This window comes from Atractosteus spatula, chromosome 5, assembly GCF_055471065.1.
Source record: "Atractosteus spatula isolate fAtrSpa1 chromosome 5, fAtrSpa1.hap1, whole genome shotgun sequence".
Taxonomy (NCBI): Eukaryota; Metazoa; Chordata; class Actinopteri; order Semionotiformes; family Lepisosteidae; genus Atractosteus; species Atractosteus spatula.
Window position 1 is genome coordinate 363,483 of NC_142710.1, and position 17,896 is coordinate 381,378.

General features: G+C 54.8%; 1 protein-coding gene across 3 annotated transcripts; it reads left to right on the plus strand.

Annotated features, from left to right (window-relative positions):
- Positions 1-588: 588 nt before the first annotated feature.
- On the plus strand, positions 589-14,446 carry gmpr2 (guanosine monophosphate reductase 2). Of its 3 annotated transcripts, XR_016091055.1 has the most exons (11): positions 589-945; positions 1,478-1,595; positions 3,189-3,308; positions 4,532-4,615; positions 6,192-6,365; positions 7,357-7,438; positions 10,326-10,432; positions 10,627-10,669; positions 11,020-11,179; positions 12,680-14,127; positions 14,332-14,446. XR_016091055.1 is itself a non-coding variant. In XM_088916077.1 (10 exons), the coding sequence occupies exons 2-10, from the start codon at positions 1,509-1,511 to the stop codon at positions 12,861-12,863; spliced, it is 1,041 nt and encodes a 346-aa protein (XP_088772203.1). In that variant the 5' UTR covers positions 589-945; positions 1,478-1,508; the 3' UTR covers positions 12,864-14,446. The 3 variants fall into 3 exon arrangements, 2 of the variants coding, with proteins under 2 accessions (XP_088772203.1, XP_088772205.1); XM_088916077.1 differs by having other exon boundaries at positions 12,680-14,446; XM_088916079.1 differs by having other exon boundaries at positions 1,481-1,595; positions 12,680-14,446.
- The last annotated feature ends 3,450 nt before the right edge of the window (positions 14,447-17,896 follow it).

The window sequence follows — 17,896 nt, forward strand, 5'->3', positions numbered from 1 at the left end:
ATATTTCTTACTCAGTTTCACCTATACTTTTACTAATTATTGTTCAATGAAACTCTGAAAAAGACCGGCTCGTTTTAACCGGACAATGAAACCAGAGTAAACCTGAAGCCGGGTTATCGGGTTAACTTACTGCTAACCTAACAAAATCCCGAATTACTGTAGTTGAAGCTGCTTCGCGGATCAGCTCCCGGAATTGCTCCGAGAAAAACAAAACATTTCTGCTAGAGTTTCGTGCTTTCGTTCTCGTCACCTGGATTTTGTTTTTATTTTGCAGAAAGAAGAAGGCACAACTATCACCTCAGACTCCAGGCTGCTACTGAACATGTTACAGTTTTACAGCTCGGCCTGTATTTTGTTGTTGGGTGTTACAGCACGTAAGCGCTTAAACTACAGTTCCCATGAGCGTTTGCGCCGGCGGCCTCAGGGTCATCCTGGTTTATCGGCTATCTGGGAGATGTAGTTTTCACACTCATCCAGTCTGTATCATAATACGAATTAGGTGAAGGGTAGTGAACTACATTTCCTGCTGGAAACGAACATGACGTCGCATTTTAGTTCCTCTCAAAATTTCTTTTTCCCCTAGCCTCGCGGAAGGGAGGCAGTTATACAGTGTACCTTTTTACAAGAACCGTTACTTAATTTTAATCGTTTTAAGGCGCGTAGTTCTCACAGCTTTAGTGCCGCTGTCATGAAAAGTAAAAACTAGAATAAATACCTTTTAATAATCGTTCTGTTGTTTATATTTTATAGTTAATAGCCTTGACCTGTTGGCGTTAACGCCGGTCGGTATTTATTAAAATACTTAGTAATCTCTTGTAGCGAAGCAGTCGCCAGCAGGCCAGAGCTTTGGAGGCGATTACCACACCCTCCTGCGACACGAAGATACTGCGATACCCTACTGTCACGACTAGACACCGCGACACTGAGGACGCGCTAAGCGCACAGGTGAGGCGAACTGGGCTTCTGCTGGGTCTCTGCTTGCTAGCATTTTCTGCCTCTCTCTAGATCAGTCTGCGTGCCTGTCTGTCTCTAGATCAGTCTGCGTGTCTGTCTCTCTCTAGATCAGTCTGTGTGCCTGTCTGTCTCTCTCTCTCTCTAGAGCAGTCTGCGTGCCTGTCTGTCTCTCTCTAGAGCAGTCTGTGTGCCTGTCTGTCTCTCTCTAGAGCGGGCTGTGTGTCTGTCTGTCTCTCTAGATCAGTCTGTGTGCCTGTCTGTCTCTCTCTAGAGCGGGCTGTGTGTCTGTCTGTCTGTTTAGATCAGTCTGTGTGCCTGTCTCTCTCTCTTTAGAGCAGGCTGTGTGCCTGTCTGTCTCTCTCTCTCTAGAGCAGGGACCACTGGAGAGACAGACAGACAAATAGACCTGGCTCTCTCTCTCCTGACCTGTCTATCTCTCTCTCTCTCGAGCAGGGACCACCGGAGAGACAGACAGACAGATAGACCTGTCTCTCTCTCTCCTGACCTGTCTCTCTCTCTCCAGCAGGGACCACCGGAGAGACAGACAGACAGAAATGCCTCGGATTGAGAACGACATCAAGCTGGACTTCAAGGACGTCCTGCTGAGACCCAAGCGCAGCACGCTGAAGTCACGCAGTGAGGTGACCGGCCCCCTGGCCCCCTGACCCCCTAACCACCTGACTCCCTCGGGGCGAGCTTCCTGTCCGGCGTCTCCCTCGGGGCGAGCTTCCCGCCCCGGCGTCTCCCTCGGGGCGAGCTTCCTGTCCGGCGTCTCCCTCGGGGCGAGCTTCCTGTCCTCCTGTCCCGGCGCCTCCCTCGGGGCAAGCTTCCTGTCCGGCGTCTCCCTCGGGGCGAGCTTCCTGTCCGGGGTCTCCCTCGGGGCGAGCTTCCCGCCCCGGCGTCTCCCTCGGGGCGAGCTTCCTGTCCTCCTGTCCCAGCGTCTCCCTCGGGGCGAGCTTCCTGTCCTCCTGTCCCGGCGTCTCCCTCGGGGCGAGCTTCCTGTCCGGCGTCTCCCTCAGGGCGAGCTTCCTGTCCTCCTATCCCGGCGTCTCCCTCGGGGCGAGCTTCCTGTCCCGGCGCCTCTCTCGGGGCGAGCTTCCTGTCCTCCTATCCCGGCGTCTCCCTCGGGGCGAGCTTCCTGTCCTCCTATCCCGGCGTCTCCCTCGGGGCGAGCTTCCTGTCCTCCTGTCCCGGCGTCTCCCTCGGGGCGAGCTTCCTGTCCCGGCGTCTCCCTCGGGGCGAGCTTCCTGTCCTCCTGCCCCGGCGTCTCCCTCGGGGCAAGCTTCCTGTCCTCCTGCCCCGGCGTCTCCCTCGGGGCGAGCTTCCTGTCCTCCTGTCCCGGCGTCTCCCTCGGGGCGAGCTTCCTGTCCGGCGTCTCCCTCGGGGCGAGCTTCCTGTCCTCCTGTCCCAGCGTCTCCCTTGGGGCGAGCTTCCTGTCCGGCGTCTCCCTCGGTGCGAGCTTCCTGTCCTCCTGTCCGGCGTCTCCCTCGGGGCGAGCTTCCTGTCCGGCATCTCCCTCGGGGCGAGCTTCCTGTCCCGGCATCTCCCTCGGGGCGAGCTTCCTGTCCTCCTGTCCCGGCGTCTCCCTCGGGGCGAGCTTCCTGTCCCAGCGTCTCCCTCGGGGCGAGCTTCCTGTCCCGGCGTCTCCCTCGGTGCGAGCTTCCTGTCCTCCTGTCCCAGCGTCTCCCTCAGGGCAAGCTTCCTGTCCTCCTGCCCCGGCGTCTCCCTCGGGGCGAGCTTCCTGTCCTCCTGTCCCGGCGTCTCCCTCGGGGCGAGCTTCCTGTCCGGTGTCTCCCTCGGGGCGAGCTTCCTGTCCTCCTGTCCCGGCGTCTCCCTCGGGGCGAGCTTCCTGTCCCGGCGTCTCCCTCGGGGCGAGCTTCCTGTCCTCCTGCCCCGGCGTCTCCCTCGGGGCGAGCTTCCTGTCCTCCTGTCCCGGCGTCTCCCTCGGGGCGAGCTTCCTGTCCTCCTGTCCCAGCGTCTCCCTCGGGGCGAGCTTCCTGTCCTCCTGTCCCGGCGTCTCCCTCGGGGCGAGCTTCCTGTCCTCCTGTCCCGGCGTCTCCCTCGGGGCGAGCTTCCTGTCCGGCGTCTCCCTCGGGGCGAGCTTCCTGTCCCGGGACCAGGGTCTCCACGGCTACTGCAGCTGCCCCCTCCCAGTGCCTGCTGGGACTGGGGCGCCCAATGACCCCGAGACACAGTGTTGAGGGTCCGCTCACTCCCCCCTCTCTCTGTCGCAGGTCGACCTCATGCGCAGTTTCATCTTCAGGAACTCGGGGCGCACTTACACAGGGATCCCCATCATCGCCGCCAACATGGACACCGTGGGCACCTTCGAGATGGCCCGGGCACTGCAGCGGGTACCCACTGTCTGCACCCCTGTCTCTTCCTGTACCCCCTTCTCTCCAGCTCCCTCCCTGTCCCTCTGTACCCCTTCTCTCTCTCCCTCTCTCTGTACCCCCCGTGTCTGTACCCCTCCTCTCTCTCTGTACCCCCTGTACCCCTCCTCTCTCTCTGTATCCCCTCTACCCCTCCTCTCTCTCTGTACCCCCCGTGTCTGTACCCCTCCCCTCTCTCTGTACCCCACGTGTCTGTACCCCTCCTCTCTCTCTGTACCCCCCGTGTCTGTACCCCTCCTCTCTCTCTGTACCCCCTGTACCCCTCCTCTCTCTCTGTATCCCCCGTGTCTGTACCCCTCCTCTCTCTCTGTACCCCCTGTACTCCTCCTCTCTCTCTGTATCCCCCGTGTCTGTACCCCTCCTCTCTCTCTGTACCCCCCGTGTCTGCACCCCTCCTCTCTCTCTGTACCCCCTGTACCCCTCCTCTCTCTCTGTACCCCCCGTGTCTGTACCCCTCCTCTCTCTCTGTACCCCCTGTACCCCTCTCTCTATAGCTGTCTCTATCCCTGTACCCCTCTGTACCTGTGTCTCCTCTCATTCTCCTACCCTGCTCTCTCTGTCTCTGCGCTGTGTCTCCTCTCATTGTCCTTTCCTGTTCTCTGTCTCTGCGCTGTGTCTCCTCTCATTCTCCTACCCTACTCTCTGTCTCTGCGCTGTGTCTCCTCTCATTCCCCTACCCTGCTCTCTCTGTCTCTGTGCTGTCTCCTCTTATTCTCCTACCCTGCTCTCTCTGTCTCTGCGCTGTCTCCTCTCATTGTCCTTTCCTGTTCTCTGTCTCTGCGCTGTGTCTCCTCTCACTCCCCTGTCCTGCTCTCTCTGTCTCTGTGCTGTGTCTCCTCTCACTCCCCTGTCCTGCTCTCTCTGTCTCTGTGCTGTGTCTCCTCTCATTGTCCTTTCCTGTTCTCTGTCTCTGCGCTGTGTCTCCTCTCACTGCCCTACCCTGCTCTCTCTGTCTCTGCGCTGTGTCTCCTCTCACTCCCCTGTCCTGCTCTCTCCGTCTCTGCGCTGTGTCTCCTCTCACTCCCCTGTCCTGCTCTCTCTGTCTCTGCGCTGTGTCTCCTCTCACTCCCCTGTCCTGCTCTCTCCGTCTCTGCGCTGTGTCTCCTCTCACTCCCCTGTCCTGCTCTCTCCGTCTCTGCGCTGTGTCTCCTCTCACTCCCCTGTCCTGCTCTCTCCTTCCTCAGTTCTCCCTCTTCACCGCTGTCCACAAGCACTACTCTGTGGACGAATGGAAAGATTTTACGAAGAGCTACCCAGAGTGTGTGGAGGTGAGTCTGGACACGAGCCGTACGGTATCTCCTGCAGTCTACTGTAGGACACAAGTGGTGTTTATTAACCTGTCTCTCTCTCTCTCGGCACGAGGGTGTGGGCTGTGGTACAGGTCAGTCAGTGTGTATTAACTGTCTCTCTGTCTCAGCAGGTGGCTGTGAGCTCTGGTACAGGTCAGTCAGTGTGTATTAACCTGTATCTCTCTCAGCACGAGGGTGAGGGCTGTGGTACAGGTCAGTCAGTGTGTATTAACCCGTCTCTCTCTCAGCACGAGGGTGAGGGCTGTGGTACAGGTCAGTCAGTGTGTATTAACCCGTCTCTCTCTCAGCACAAGGGTGAGGGCTGTGGAACGGGCCGGTCAGGGTGTATTAACCCGTCTCTCTCTCAGCACGTGGCTGTGAGCTGTGGAACGGGCCAGTCAGTGTGTATTAACCTGTCTCTCTCTCAGCATGTGGCTGTGAGCTGTGGAACGGGCCAGTCAGTGTGTATTAACTGTCTGTCTCTCAGCACGTGGCTGTGAGCTGTGGAACGGGCCAGTCAGTGTGTATTAACCTGTCTCTGTCTCAGCACGTGGCTGTGAGCTGTGGAACGGGCCAGTCAGTGTGTATTAACTGTCTGTCTCTCAGCACGTGGCTGTGAGCTGTGGAACGGGCCGGTCAGTGTGTATTAACTGTCTGTCTCTCAGCACGTGGCTGTGAACTGTGGAACGGGCCGGTCAGTGTGTATTAACCTGTCTCTGTCTCAGCACGTGGCTGTGAGCTGTGGAACGGGCCGGTCAGTGTGTATTAACTGTCTGTCTCTCAGCATGTGGCTGTGAGCTGTGGAACGGGCCGGTCAGTGTGTATTAACTGTCTGTCTCTCAGCACGTGGCTGTGAGCTGTGGAATGGGCCGGTCAGTGTGTATTAACCTGTCTCTCTCTCAGCACGTGGCTGTGAGCTGTGGAACGGGCCGGTCAGTGTGTATTAACTGTCTGTCTCTCAGCATGTGGCTGTGAGCTGTGGAACGGCCCGGTCAGTGTGTATTAACTGTCTGTCTCTCAGCATGTGGCTGTGAGCTGTGGAACGGGCCGGTCAGTGTGTATTAACTGTCTGTCTCTCAGCATGTGGCTGTGAGCTGTGGAACGGCCCGGTCAGTGTGTATTAACTGTCTGTCTCTCAGCATGTGGCTGTGAGCTGTGGAACGGGCCGGTCAGTGTGTATTAACCTGTCTCTCTCTCAGCACGTGGCTGTGAGCTGTGGAACGGGCCGGTCAGTGTGTATTAACTGTCTGTCTCTCAGCACGTGGCTGTGAGCTGTGGAACGGGCCGGTCAGTGTGTATTAACTGTCTGTCTCTCAGCATGTGGCTGTGAGCTGTGGAACGGGCCGGTCAGTGTGTATTAACTGTCTGTCTCTCAGCATGTGGCTGTGAGCTGTGGAACGGGCCAGTCAGTGTCTATTAACTGTCTCTCTCTCAGCACGTGGCTGTGAGCTGTGGAACGGGCCGGTCAGTGTGTATTAACCTGTCTGTCTCTCAGCACGTGGCTGTGAGCTGTGGAACGGGCCGGTCAGTGTGTATTAACCTGTCTCTCTCTCAGCACGTGGCTGTGAGCTGTGGAACGGGCCAGGGGGATTTCGAGCGCCTGTCCGCAGTGCTGGCCGCTGTCCCCCAGCTGCAGTACATCTGCGTCGACGTGGCCAATGGCTACTCGGAGCACTTCGTCCACTTCGTCCGCGACGTGCGGCAGAAGTTCCCCCAGCACACCATCATGGTCAGCCTGGCCGCGGTCGTCTCTGCCTGCCTCTCTGCCTCTCTCTCTTCCTTTCTGGCTGTCACTCTGTCTCTCTGCTTCTCCTCCTGACTGCCTGTCTTTCTGTCTGTCCACCCATCTGCCTGTCTCTCTGCTTCTCTTCCTGTCTATCTGCCTCTCTTTCTCTCTGCTCTCCTCCTGTCTGCCTGTCTTTCTGTCTGTCCACCCATCTGCCTGTCTCTCTGCTTCTCTTCCTGTCTCTCTGCCTCTCTGTCTCTCTGCCTCTCTGTCTGCCTGTCTTTCTGTCTGTCTGCCCATCTCTCTGTCTGCCTGCCCCTCTTTCTCTCTGTCTATCTGCCTCTCTTTCTCTCTGCCTCTCTGTCTGCCTGCCTCTCTCTCTTTTTCTCTGCCTGTCACTCTGTCTCTCTGCTTCTCTTCCTGCCTGTCTGCCTGCCTGCCTCTCTGTCTCTCTGCTTCTCTTCCTGCCTGTCTGCCTCCCTGCCTCTCTGTCTCTCTGCTTCTCTTCCTGCCTGTCTGCCTGCCTGCCTGCCTCTCTGTCTCTCTGCTTCCCTTCCTGCCTGTCTGCCTGCCTGCCTCTCTGCCTCTCTCTCTTTTCTCTCTGCCTGTCACTCTGCCTCTCTGCTTCTCTTCCTGTCTGTCTCTCTGTCCTTTCTGCTTCTCTTCTTGCCTGCCTGCCTCTCTGTCTCTCTGCTTCCCTTCCTGCCTGCCTCTCTGCCTCTCTCTCTTTTCTCTCTGCCTGTCACTCTGCCTCTCTGCTTCTCTCCCTGCCTGCCTCTCTGTCTCTCTGCATCTCTTCTTGCTTGTCTCCCTGCCTGCCTCTCTGCCTCTCTGTCTCCCTGCCTACCTCTCTGCCTGTCTCTCTGCCTGCCTGCCTTTCTGTCTGTCCGCCCATCGGCCTGCCTGCCTGTGTGTGAGATTTGCTGTTATCACAGACACTGGCGATCAGTGATACCGCACTGCTGGGATATTGATCATCATGCTCCCACACCAGGCAGGGAACGTCGTCACGGGCGAGATGGTGGAGGAGCTGATCCTGGCCGGGGCCGACATCATCAAGGTTGGCATTGGACCAGGTCAGTGAGCCCCCATCTCTCTTTCCTCCAGCGCACGTGTGTGTCGTGAGTCTCCTTCCCCTGCCGGTGCCGTTCTTGGCTTGTACACGCTTCTCTCTTCCTCTCTCTCTGCGCGGGGGATCTGTCGGGCTCGCTCCTCCTGCAGCGTCGCCACGGCAGCCGGCCACGCCCCTCTCCTCCCCTGCCAGTGCCCATTGCCGCAGAGACGTCTTCTGGCAGGAAACCTGTGCCACCTGCCGACACCCCTCACAGCCGCCTCAGGTGGTGCAGGATGTTCCGGGTCTGTTGTCAGAGCACTCAGGGCTCTGGAATAGACTCTGCTCTCTGGCCTGCGCTCTGAATCTCCGCAGCCCTAGAGCTTGCCTTCCCTTCACCCTGCCTCGTCCCAGCCTCAAACTCTTGGCTCTCCCCAGTGCTGTGCCTCCTGGTTACAGACCCGGCTTGTTTTGGGATCCCAGTGTGGTTTCCCTTGGTGCTCCACCTCAGCGTCTTTGGCGAGCTTTGATGCTCGTTAGCTTTGGTTCAGGGCCCTGGACTGTGTTTGCCTGCTCCATGCTCTGCTTGTGTCTCAGCCTGCTGCTCCACAGCACTGCCTGCAGCTTCCCTGTTTCCTCTCTCCCTCGCCTCCTCATGGGTTCACCATTCGCCCCAGCGCAGCTGAGTTCCACCTAAAGCAGCAGGAATGACACAGCAGGAAAGGAGTCTCTAATTAGGGTCTGTATTAATATCACTGTGTGAGGAGTGTCTCTAGGGTCAATATTAGTGTCTGTATTAATCTCTCTGTGTGAGGAGTGTCTCTAGGGTCTGTATTAGTGTCTGTATTAATCTCTGTGTGAGGAGTGTCTCTAGGGTCTATATTAGGGTCTATATTAATCTCTCTGTGTCAGGAGTGTCTCTAGGGTCTATATTAGGGTCTGTATTAATCTCTCTGTGTGAGGGGTGTCTCTGGGGTCTATATTAATCTTTCTGTGTGATGAGTGTCTCTAGGGTCTATATTAGGATCTGCATTAATCCCTCTGTTCAAGGGGTGTCTCTAGGGTCTATATTAGGATCTGTATTAATCGCTTTGTGTGAGGAGTGTCTCTAGGGTCTATATTAATCTCTCTGTGTAAGGAGTGTCTCTAGGGTCTATATTAGTGTCTGTATTAATCTTTTTGTGTGAGGGGTGTCTCTAGGGTCTGTATTAGTGTCTGTATTAATCTCTGTGTGAGGAGTGTCTCTAGGGTCTATATTAGGGTCTATATTAATCTCTCTGTGTCAGGAGTGTCTCTAGGGTATATATTAGGGTCTGTATTAATCTCTCTGTGTGAGGGGTGTCTCTGGGGTCTATATTAATCTTTCTGTGTGATGAGTGTCTCTAGGGTCTATATTAGGATCTGCATTAATCCCTCTGTTCAAGGGGTGTCTCTAGGGTCTATATTAGGATCTGTATTAATCGCTTTGTGTGAGGAGTGTCTCTAGGGTCTATATTAATCTCTCTGTGTAAGGAGTGTCTCTAGGGTCTATATTAGTGTCTGTATTAATCTCTCTGTGTGAGGAGTGTCTCTGGGGTCTATATTAGTGTCTGTATTAATCTCTGTGTGAGGAGTGTCTCTAGGGTCTATATTAGGGTCTATATTAATCTCTCTGTGTGAGGAGTGTCTCTAGGGTCTATATTAGTGTTTGTATTAATCTCTTTGTGTGAGGAGTGTCTCTAGGGTCTATATTAGGGTCTATATTAATCTCTCTGTGTAAGGAGTGTCTCTAGGGTCTATATTAGTGTCTGTATTAATCTCTCTGTGTGAGGAGTGTCTCTGGGGTCTATATTAGTGTCTGTATTAATCTCTGTGTGAGGAGTGTCTCTAGGGTCTATATTAGGGTCTATATTAATCTCTCTGTGTGAGGAGTGTCTCTAGGGTCTATATTAGTGTTTGTATTAATCTCTTTGTGTGAGGAGTGTCTCTAGGGTCTATATTAGGGTCTGTATTAATCTCTCTGTCTCAGGAGTGTCTCTAGGGTCTATATTAGTGTCTGTATTAATCTCTTTGTGTGAGGGGTGTCTCTAGGGTCTATATTAGGACCTGTATTATTCTCTCTGTGTGAGGAGTGTCTCTGGGGTCTATATTAGTGTCTGTATTAATCTCTCTGTGTGAGGGGTGTCTCTAGGGTCTATATTAATCTCTCTGTGTAAGGAGTGTCTCTAGGGTCTATATTAGTGTCTGTATTAATCTCTCTGTGTGAGGGGTGTCTCTAGGGTCTATATTAATCTCTCTGTGTAAGGAGTGTCTCTAGGGTCTATATTAGTGTCTGTATTAATCTCTCTGTGTGAGGGGTGTCTCTAGGGTCTGTATTAATCTCTCTGTGTAAGGAGTGCCTTTGGGGTCTATATTAGGGTCTGTATTATTCTCTCTGTGTGAGGAGTGTCTCTAGGGTCTATATTAGTGTCTGTATTAATCCCTCTGTGTGAGGAGTGTCTCTAGAGTCTATATTAGGGTCTGTATTAATCTCTCTGTGTGAGGAGTGCCTCTTGGGTCTATATTAGTGTCTGTATTAATCTCTCTGTGTGAGGGGTGTCTCTAGGGTCTATATTAGGGTCTGTATTAATCTCTCTGTGTGAGGAGTGTCTCTGGGGTCTATATTAGTGTCTGTATTAATCTCTCTGTGTGAGGAGTGTCTCTAGGGTCTATATTAGGGTCTGTATTAATCTCTCTGTGTGAGGTGTGGCTCTAGGGTCTATATTAGGGTCTGTATTAATCTCTCTGTGTGAGGTGTGGCTCTAGGGTCTATATTAGGGTCTGTATTAATCTCTCTGTGTGAGGTGTGTCTCAAGTGTGTCCTTACAGCTCATGTTGGCAGCAGGTCTGGCAGCGTTTCTTTATTAACCTGTCTGTCTGTGCCTGCCTCTCAGGGTCAGTCTGTACCACCCGGAAGAAGACGGGAGTGGGGTACCCGCAGCTCAGCGCTGTGATCGAGTGTGCTGACGCCGCTCACGGCCTTGGGGGGCACATCATCTCTGTAAGTCGGAGCCTCTCTTTCTGCCCCCTCCTTCCCCCTCACTGAGTCCTCTCCGCTCTCCTCCCTCCGTGTCTCTTGTCTCTCTGTCTGCGAGGGTCTCCCTCTTTCTTCTGGTATTGATCTCTCTCTCGCCCGTCTCTCTCTCTCTCGCCCGTCTCTCTCTCCTCTCTCTGATCTCCTCTCCTCTCTCCCAGGATGGTGGGTGTACCTGTCCAGGTGACGTCTCCAAGGCGTTTGGTGAGTATCTGTGTGATACTGCTCTGCTCCCGAGCCTGACAGCTCTGTCTGTCTGTCTGTCTGTCTGTCTGTCTGTCTGTCTGTCTGTCTGTCTGTCTGTCTGTCTGTCTGTCTGTCTGTCTGTCTGTCTGTCTGTCTGTCTGTCTGTCTGTCTGTCTCTTTCTCTCTCTTTGTGTGTGTGTCTGTGTTTCTGTCTGTCTCTTTCTCTCTCTTTGTGTGTGTGTCTGTGTCTCTTTCTCTCTCTTTGTCTGTCTGTCTGTCTCTTTCTGTCTGTCTGTCTGTCTGTCTGTCTGTCTGTCTGTCTGTCTGACTGCCGTGTGACCTCTCGCTGCCGGTCCTGTGACCGACAGGCGCGGGCGCGGACTTCGTCATGCTGGGCGGGATGCTGGCGGGCCACACGGAGTCCGGGGGCGACATCATCGAGAAGGAGGGCAAGAAGTTCAAGCTGTTCTACGGGATGAGCTCGGACACCGCCATGAGGAGACACGCCGGGGGCGTGGCCGAGTACAGGTGGGGGCACACTGCACTCGCCACTCTCAGTGCAGCGTTAAAGTACTGGAGTGTCCAGTCAGTGTGTCTGTATGAACCCCTCTCTCTCAGTGCAGTGTTAATGTACTGGAGTGTCCAGTCAGTCAGGGTGTCTGTATGAACCCCTCTCTCTCAGTGCAGTGTTAATGTACTGGAGTGACCAGTCAGTGTGTCTGTATTAACCCCTCTCTCTCAGTGCAGTGTTAATGTACTGGAGTGTCCAGTCAGTCAGTGTGTCTGTATGAACCCCTCTCTCTCAGTGCAGTGTTAATGTACTGGAGTGTCCAGTCAGTGTGTCTGTATGAACCCCTCTCTCTCAGTGCAGTGTTAATGTACTGGAGTGTCCAGTCAGTCAGTGTGTCTGTATGAACCCCTCTCTCTCAGTGCAGTGTTAATGTACTGGAGTGTCCAGTCAGTGTGTCTGTATGAACCCCTCTCTCTCAGTGCAGTGTTAATGTACTGGAGTGTCCAGTCAGTCAGTGTGTCTGTATGAACCCCTCTCTCTCAGTGCAGTGTTAATGTACTGGAGTGTCCAGTCAGTGTGTCTGTATGAACCCCTCTCTCTCAGTGCAGTGTTAATGTACTGGAGTGTCCAGTCAGTCAGTGTGTCTGTATGAACCCCTCTCTCTCAGTGCAGTGTTAATGTACTGGAGTGTCCAGTCAGTCAGTGTGTCTGTATGAACCCCTCTCTCTCAGTGCAGTGTTAATGTACTGGAGTGTCCAGTCAGTCAGTGTGTCTGTATGAACCCCTCTCTCTCAGTGCAGTGTTAATGTACTGGAGTGTCCAGTCAGTGTGTCTGTATGAACCCCTCTCTCTCAGTGCAGTGTTAATGTACTGGAGTGTCCAGTCAGTCAGTGTGTCTGTATGAACCCCTCTCTCTCAGTGCAGTGTTAATGTACTGGAGTGTCCAGTCAGTCAGTGTGTCTGTATGAACCCCTCTCTCTCAGTGCAGTGTCAATGTACTGGAGTGTCCAGTCAGTCAGTGTGTCTGTATGAACCCCTCTCTCTCAGTGCAGTGTTAATGTACTGGAGTGTCCAGTCAGTGTGTCTGTATGAACCCCTCTCTCTCAGTGCAGTGTTAATGTACTGGAGTGTCCAGTCAGTCAGTGTGTCTGTATGAACCCCTCTCTCTCAGTGCAGTGTTAATGTACTGGAGTGTCCAGTCAGTCAGTGTGTCTGTATGAACCCCTCTCTCTCAGTGCAGTGTTAATGTACTGGAGTGTCCAGTCAGTGTGTCTGTATGAACCCCTCTCTCTCAGTGCAGTGTTAATGTACTGGAGTGTCCAGTCAGTCAGTGTGTCTGTATGAACCCCTCTCTCTCAGTGCAGTGTTAATGTACTGGAGTGTCCAGTCAGTGTGTCTGTATGAACCCCTCTCTCTCAGTGCAGTGTTAATGTACTGGAGTGTCCAGTCAGTCAGTGTGTCTGTATGAACCCCCCTCTCTCAGTGCAGTGTTAATGTAACCCCTCTCTCTCTCTCAGGGCGTCGGAGGGGAAGACAGTGGAGGTCCCCTATAAGGGGGATGTGGACAACACCCTGAGAGACGTCCTCGGGGGGGTTCGCTCCACCTGCACCTACGTGGGGGCGGCGAAGCTGAAGGAGCTGAGCCGCAGGACCACCTTCATCCGGGTCACCCAGCAGCTCAACACCGTCTTCGGAGACTGAGCGCCCCCTGCTGGCCGCTCCTCGCCCCTTCTCTCCCCCCCCCCCATTCCCTGGGTCCGGCGGTCAGGCAGCAGGCCCGCCCCCGGCACACGCAGCCCCCAGGAACATTCCAGTCTCCCCCCCACCCCGGTCCAGCTCGGCCCAGTTTAGCACAGCTTGGTCCAGCATGGCCCAGTTTAGCACAGCTCAGCCCAGTTCAGCACAGCACGGCCCAGCACGGCCCAGCACGGCCCAGCTCGGCCCAGCTCAGCACAGCTCGGCCCAGTTCAGCACAGCACGGCCCAGGTCAGCCCAGTTCAGCACAGCACGGCCCAGCACGGCCCAGCTCGGCCCAGCTCAGCACAGCTCGGCCCAGTTCAGCACAGCACGGCCCAGCTCAGCCCAGTTCAGCACAGCACGGCCCAGCACGGCCCAGCACGGCCCAGCTCGGCCCAGTTCAGCACAGCTCAGCACAGCTCGGCCCAGTTCAGTTCGGCCTTGTTCTGCCCAGCTCGACCCAGCTCGACCCAGCCCTGCGCAGCTCGGTCCAGCTCTGCCCAGCGTAGGGTTTCACAAAACTCGCCCCATCAGGAGCGCATTCCTGCAGTGCCCGGGCGTCACGGAAACGGGGTCTCAGATACACCACCTCGTTAGGGATCAGTTCGTTAACGAGGTGCCTGCTCATGTCTTAAACCAGCCGACGCCAGCGCACCTTCTGTAGAAATGCCAGGCACTCTTCCTGCTGCTCCAGGGCCCGGTCTGCCGCAGGCTGTTAGGGGGCAATTAATTAACGAGCTTCCTGTCTGTCTGTGTCCCTCACAGTCTGTGTCCCTGTCTGTCTGTCTCTCGCAGTCTCGCTCCTCTTTCTGTCTCTATCTGTCTGTCCCTCCAAGAGAGAGAGATGGGCAGATAGGTAGGGCACACAGTTACAGGGGACAGGGAGAGACAGGGGCACACAGTTACAGGGGACAGGGAGAGACAGGGGCACACAGTTACAGGGGACAGGGAGAGACAGGGGCACACAGTTACAGGGGACAGGGAGAGAGACAGGGGCACACAGTTACAGGGGACAGGGAGAGACAGGGGCACACAGTTACAGGGGACAGGGAGAGACAGGGGCACACAGTTACAGGGGACAGGGAGAGAGACAGGGGCACACAGTTACAGGGGACAGGGAGAGACAGGGGCACACAGTTACAGGGGACAGGGAGAGACAGGGGCACACAGTTACAGGGGACAGGGAGAGACAGGGGCACACAGTTACAGGGGACAGGGAGAGACAGAGGCACACAATTACAGGGGACAGGGAGAGACAGGGGCACACAGTTACAGGGGACAGGGAGAGACAGGGGCACACAGTTACAGGGGACAGGGAGAGGGACAGGGGCACACAGTTACAGGGGACAGGGAGAGACAGGGGCACACAGTTACAGGGGACAGGGAGAGAGACAGGGGCACACAGTTACAGGGGACAGGGAGAGGGACAGAGGCACACAGTTACAGGGGACAGGGAGAGGGACAGGGGCACACAGTTACAGGGGACAGGGAGAGACAGGGGCACACAGTTACAGGGGACAGGGAGAGAGACAGGGGCACACAGTTACAGGGGACAGGGAGAGGGACAGGGGCACACAGTTACAGGGGACAGGGAGAGACAGGGGCACACAGTTACAGGGGACAGGGAGAGGGACAGGGGCACACAGTTACAGGGGACAGGGAGAGGGACAGGGGCACACAGTTACAGGGGACAGGGAGAGAGACAGGGGCACACAGTTACAGGGGACAGGGAGAGACAGGGGCACACAGTTACAGGGGACAGGGAGAGACAGGGGCACACAGTTACAGGGGACAGGGAGAGACAGGGGCACACAGTTACAGGGGACAGGGAGAGAGACAGGGGCACACAGTTACAGGGGACAGGGAGAGACAGGGGCACACAGTTACAGGGGACAGGGAGAGACAGGGGCACACAGTTACAGGGGACAGGGAGAGACAGGGGCACACAGTTACAGGGGACAGGGAGAGAGACAGGGGCACACAGTTACAGGGGACAGGGAGAGACAGGGGCACACAGTTACAGGGGACAGGGAGAGACAGGGGCACACAGTTACAGGGGACAGGGAGAGACAGGGGCACACAGTTACAGGGGACAGGGAGAGAGACAGGGGCACACAGTTACAGGGGACAGGGAGAGACAGGGGCACACAGTTACAGGGGACAGGGAGAGGGACAGGGGCACACAGTTACAGGGGACAGGGAGAGGGACAGGGGCACACAGTTACAGGGGACAGGGAGAGACAGGGGCACACAGTTACAGGGGACAGGGAGAGACAGGGGCACACAGTTACAGGGGACAGGGAGAGACAGGGGCACACAGTTACAGGGGACAGGGAGAGAGACAGGGGCACACAGTTACAGGGGACAGGGAGAGACAGAGGCACACAGTTACAGGGGACAGGGAGAGACAGGGGCACACAGTTACAGGGGACAGGGAGAGACAGGGGCACACAGTTACAGGGGACAGGGAGAGACAGAGGCACACAGTTACAGGGGACAGGGAGAGACAGGGGCACACAGTTACAGGGGACAGGGAGAGAGACAGGGGCACACAGTTACAGGGGACAGGGAGAGACAGAGGCACACAGTTACAGGGGACAGGGAGGGACAGGGGCACACAGTTACAGGGGACAGGGAGAGAGACAGGGGCACACAGTTACAGGGGACAGGGAGAGGGACAGGGGCACACAGTTACAGGGGACAGGGAGAGACAGGGGCACACAGTTACAGGGGACAGGGAGAGGGACAGGGGCACACAGTTACAGGGGACAGGGAGAGGGACAGGGGCACACAGTTACAGGGGACAGGGAGAGACAGGGGCACACAGTTACAGGGGACAGGGAGAGGGACAGGGGCACACAGTTACAGGGGACAGGGAGAGACAGGGGCACACAGTTACAGGGGACAGGGAGAGAGACAGGGGCACACAGTTACAGGGGACAGGGAGAGGGACAGGGGCACACAGTTACAGGGGACAGGGAGAGACAGGGGCACACAGTTACAGGGGACAGGGAGAGGGACAGGGGCACACAGTTACAGGGGACAGGGAGAGACAGGGGCACACAGTTACAGGGGACAGGGAGAGGGACAGGGGCACACAGTTACAGGGGACAGGGAGAGGGACAGGGGCACACAGTTACAGGGGACAGGGAGAGGGACAGAGGCACACAATTACAGGGGACAGGGAGAGACAGGGGCACACAGTTACAGGGGACAGGGAGAGGGACAGGGGCACACAGTTACAGGGGACAGGGAGAGACAGGGGCACACAGTTACAGGGGACAGGGAGAAGGACAGGGGCACACAGTTACAGGGGACAGGGAGAGGGACAGAGGCACACAATTACAGGGGACAGGGAGAGACAGGGGCACACAGTTACAGGGGACAGGGGCACAGAGAGAAATTAGGTGGACAGGGGGAGGACAGTGGAGAGGTGGAGTGTGGAGGAACACAAGCATGGAACTGAGTCACACACCTGCATGTGTTACTGTTACCACATCGGTACAATAATCACACTGGCTCAGACCCAGCACACATTTGGGATTTGTCTTGAAATACAGTTCTACAGAGAAAGTGCTTGATGCAGTGTTTTCATGTAAGCAACAGTAATGTGATCCTGCATTTGTTTTTTTGGTCACAATAAACAGAATTTGAGTCATTCCTTAACATTCTCTGTGGTCCTTTATCTAGTCTGACTGTAGCTGAACTCACCTGAGTTTGTTAATCACTAATCAAGATCACAGTCCAGTCAGTCCAGTCCAGCCTGGAGTGTCTCACACTGCTCTGTCAGTGTCAATGAGTCTGATTATAATCTCAGTTAATCACTAATCAAGATCACAGTCCAGTCAGTCCAGTCCAGCCTGGAGTGTCTCACACTGCTCTGTCAGTGTCAGTGGAGTCTGATTATAATCTCAGTTAATCACTAATCAAGATCACAGTCCAGTCAGTCCAGTCCAGCCTGGAGAGTCAAAGGGGGTTTTATGGACAACATCATGGACAACGTCTCCCATCCCCTCTATGACATTCTTTTAGTGCACCCCTCACTGTACTGATTGTATTGTATGTATTGTATTATTATTATTATTATTATTGTATCATTCGTTACACTGTGGCTGTGTTGTTTGTGTTAAGCTGCTGTTGCACTGCAGTTTCCCTCACGGGATCAATAAAGTATCTATCTTCATATCTGGCGATTAGAAGGAGGATTATAAATGAACGCCAACGAAAATTAATTTGCCTTTAAGAAGACACTTCCCCTTTAAAAGGCGGACGAAAGTATCGCCTACGACCTTTGCCCACTATGTTGGGAAGTTGATCAAACGAAGAATCTGGAGTTTCGGAAGCGGACATTACGGCTCTAGTTTACTGTTAAGGAGATAACGCCTCTCGATCTCCACTGGAGCCAAAATGGCGTCAGTTTCATACACAGTGGTCCAGTAGCGCGGAGTTCAGTCTGGAGTTCGGTGCGCTGTTTTCGGTACTTGTACGGCTGGAACAACACCGGAGCTCCGTCCTCACTCGGGTGAGATTCTAGCAACTGCTGTCCTCGTTACAATAACTTTACAATAAATTACAATTTTCGGTATCTCTGCTGTTTCGGTCGAAGTTTTGCAACTTAATTTAACCCTTAGCCAGGAATTTTATTTTTATTATTATTATAAACGCTAGTAATACCGTCTTTTCAAATTAAAAAATGTGTTTATGAACTGGAGTGTCCAGTCAGTCAGTGTGACTGTATTAACCCCTCTCTCTCAGTGCAGTGTTAATGTACTGGAGTGTCCAGTCAGTGTGTCTGTATGACCCCTCTCTCTCAGTGCAGTGTTAATGTACTGGAGTGTCCAGTCAGTCAGTGTGTCTGTATGAACCCCTCTCTCTCAGTGCAGTGTTAATGTACTGGAGTGTCCAGTCAGTCAGTGTGTCTGTATGAACCCCTCTCTCTCAGTGCAGTGTTAATGTACTGGAGTGTCCAGTCAGTGTGTCTGTATGAACCCCCCTCT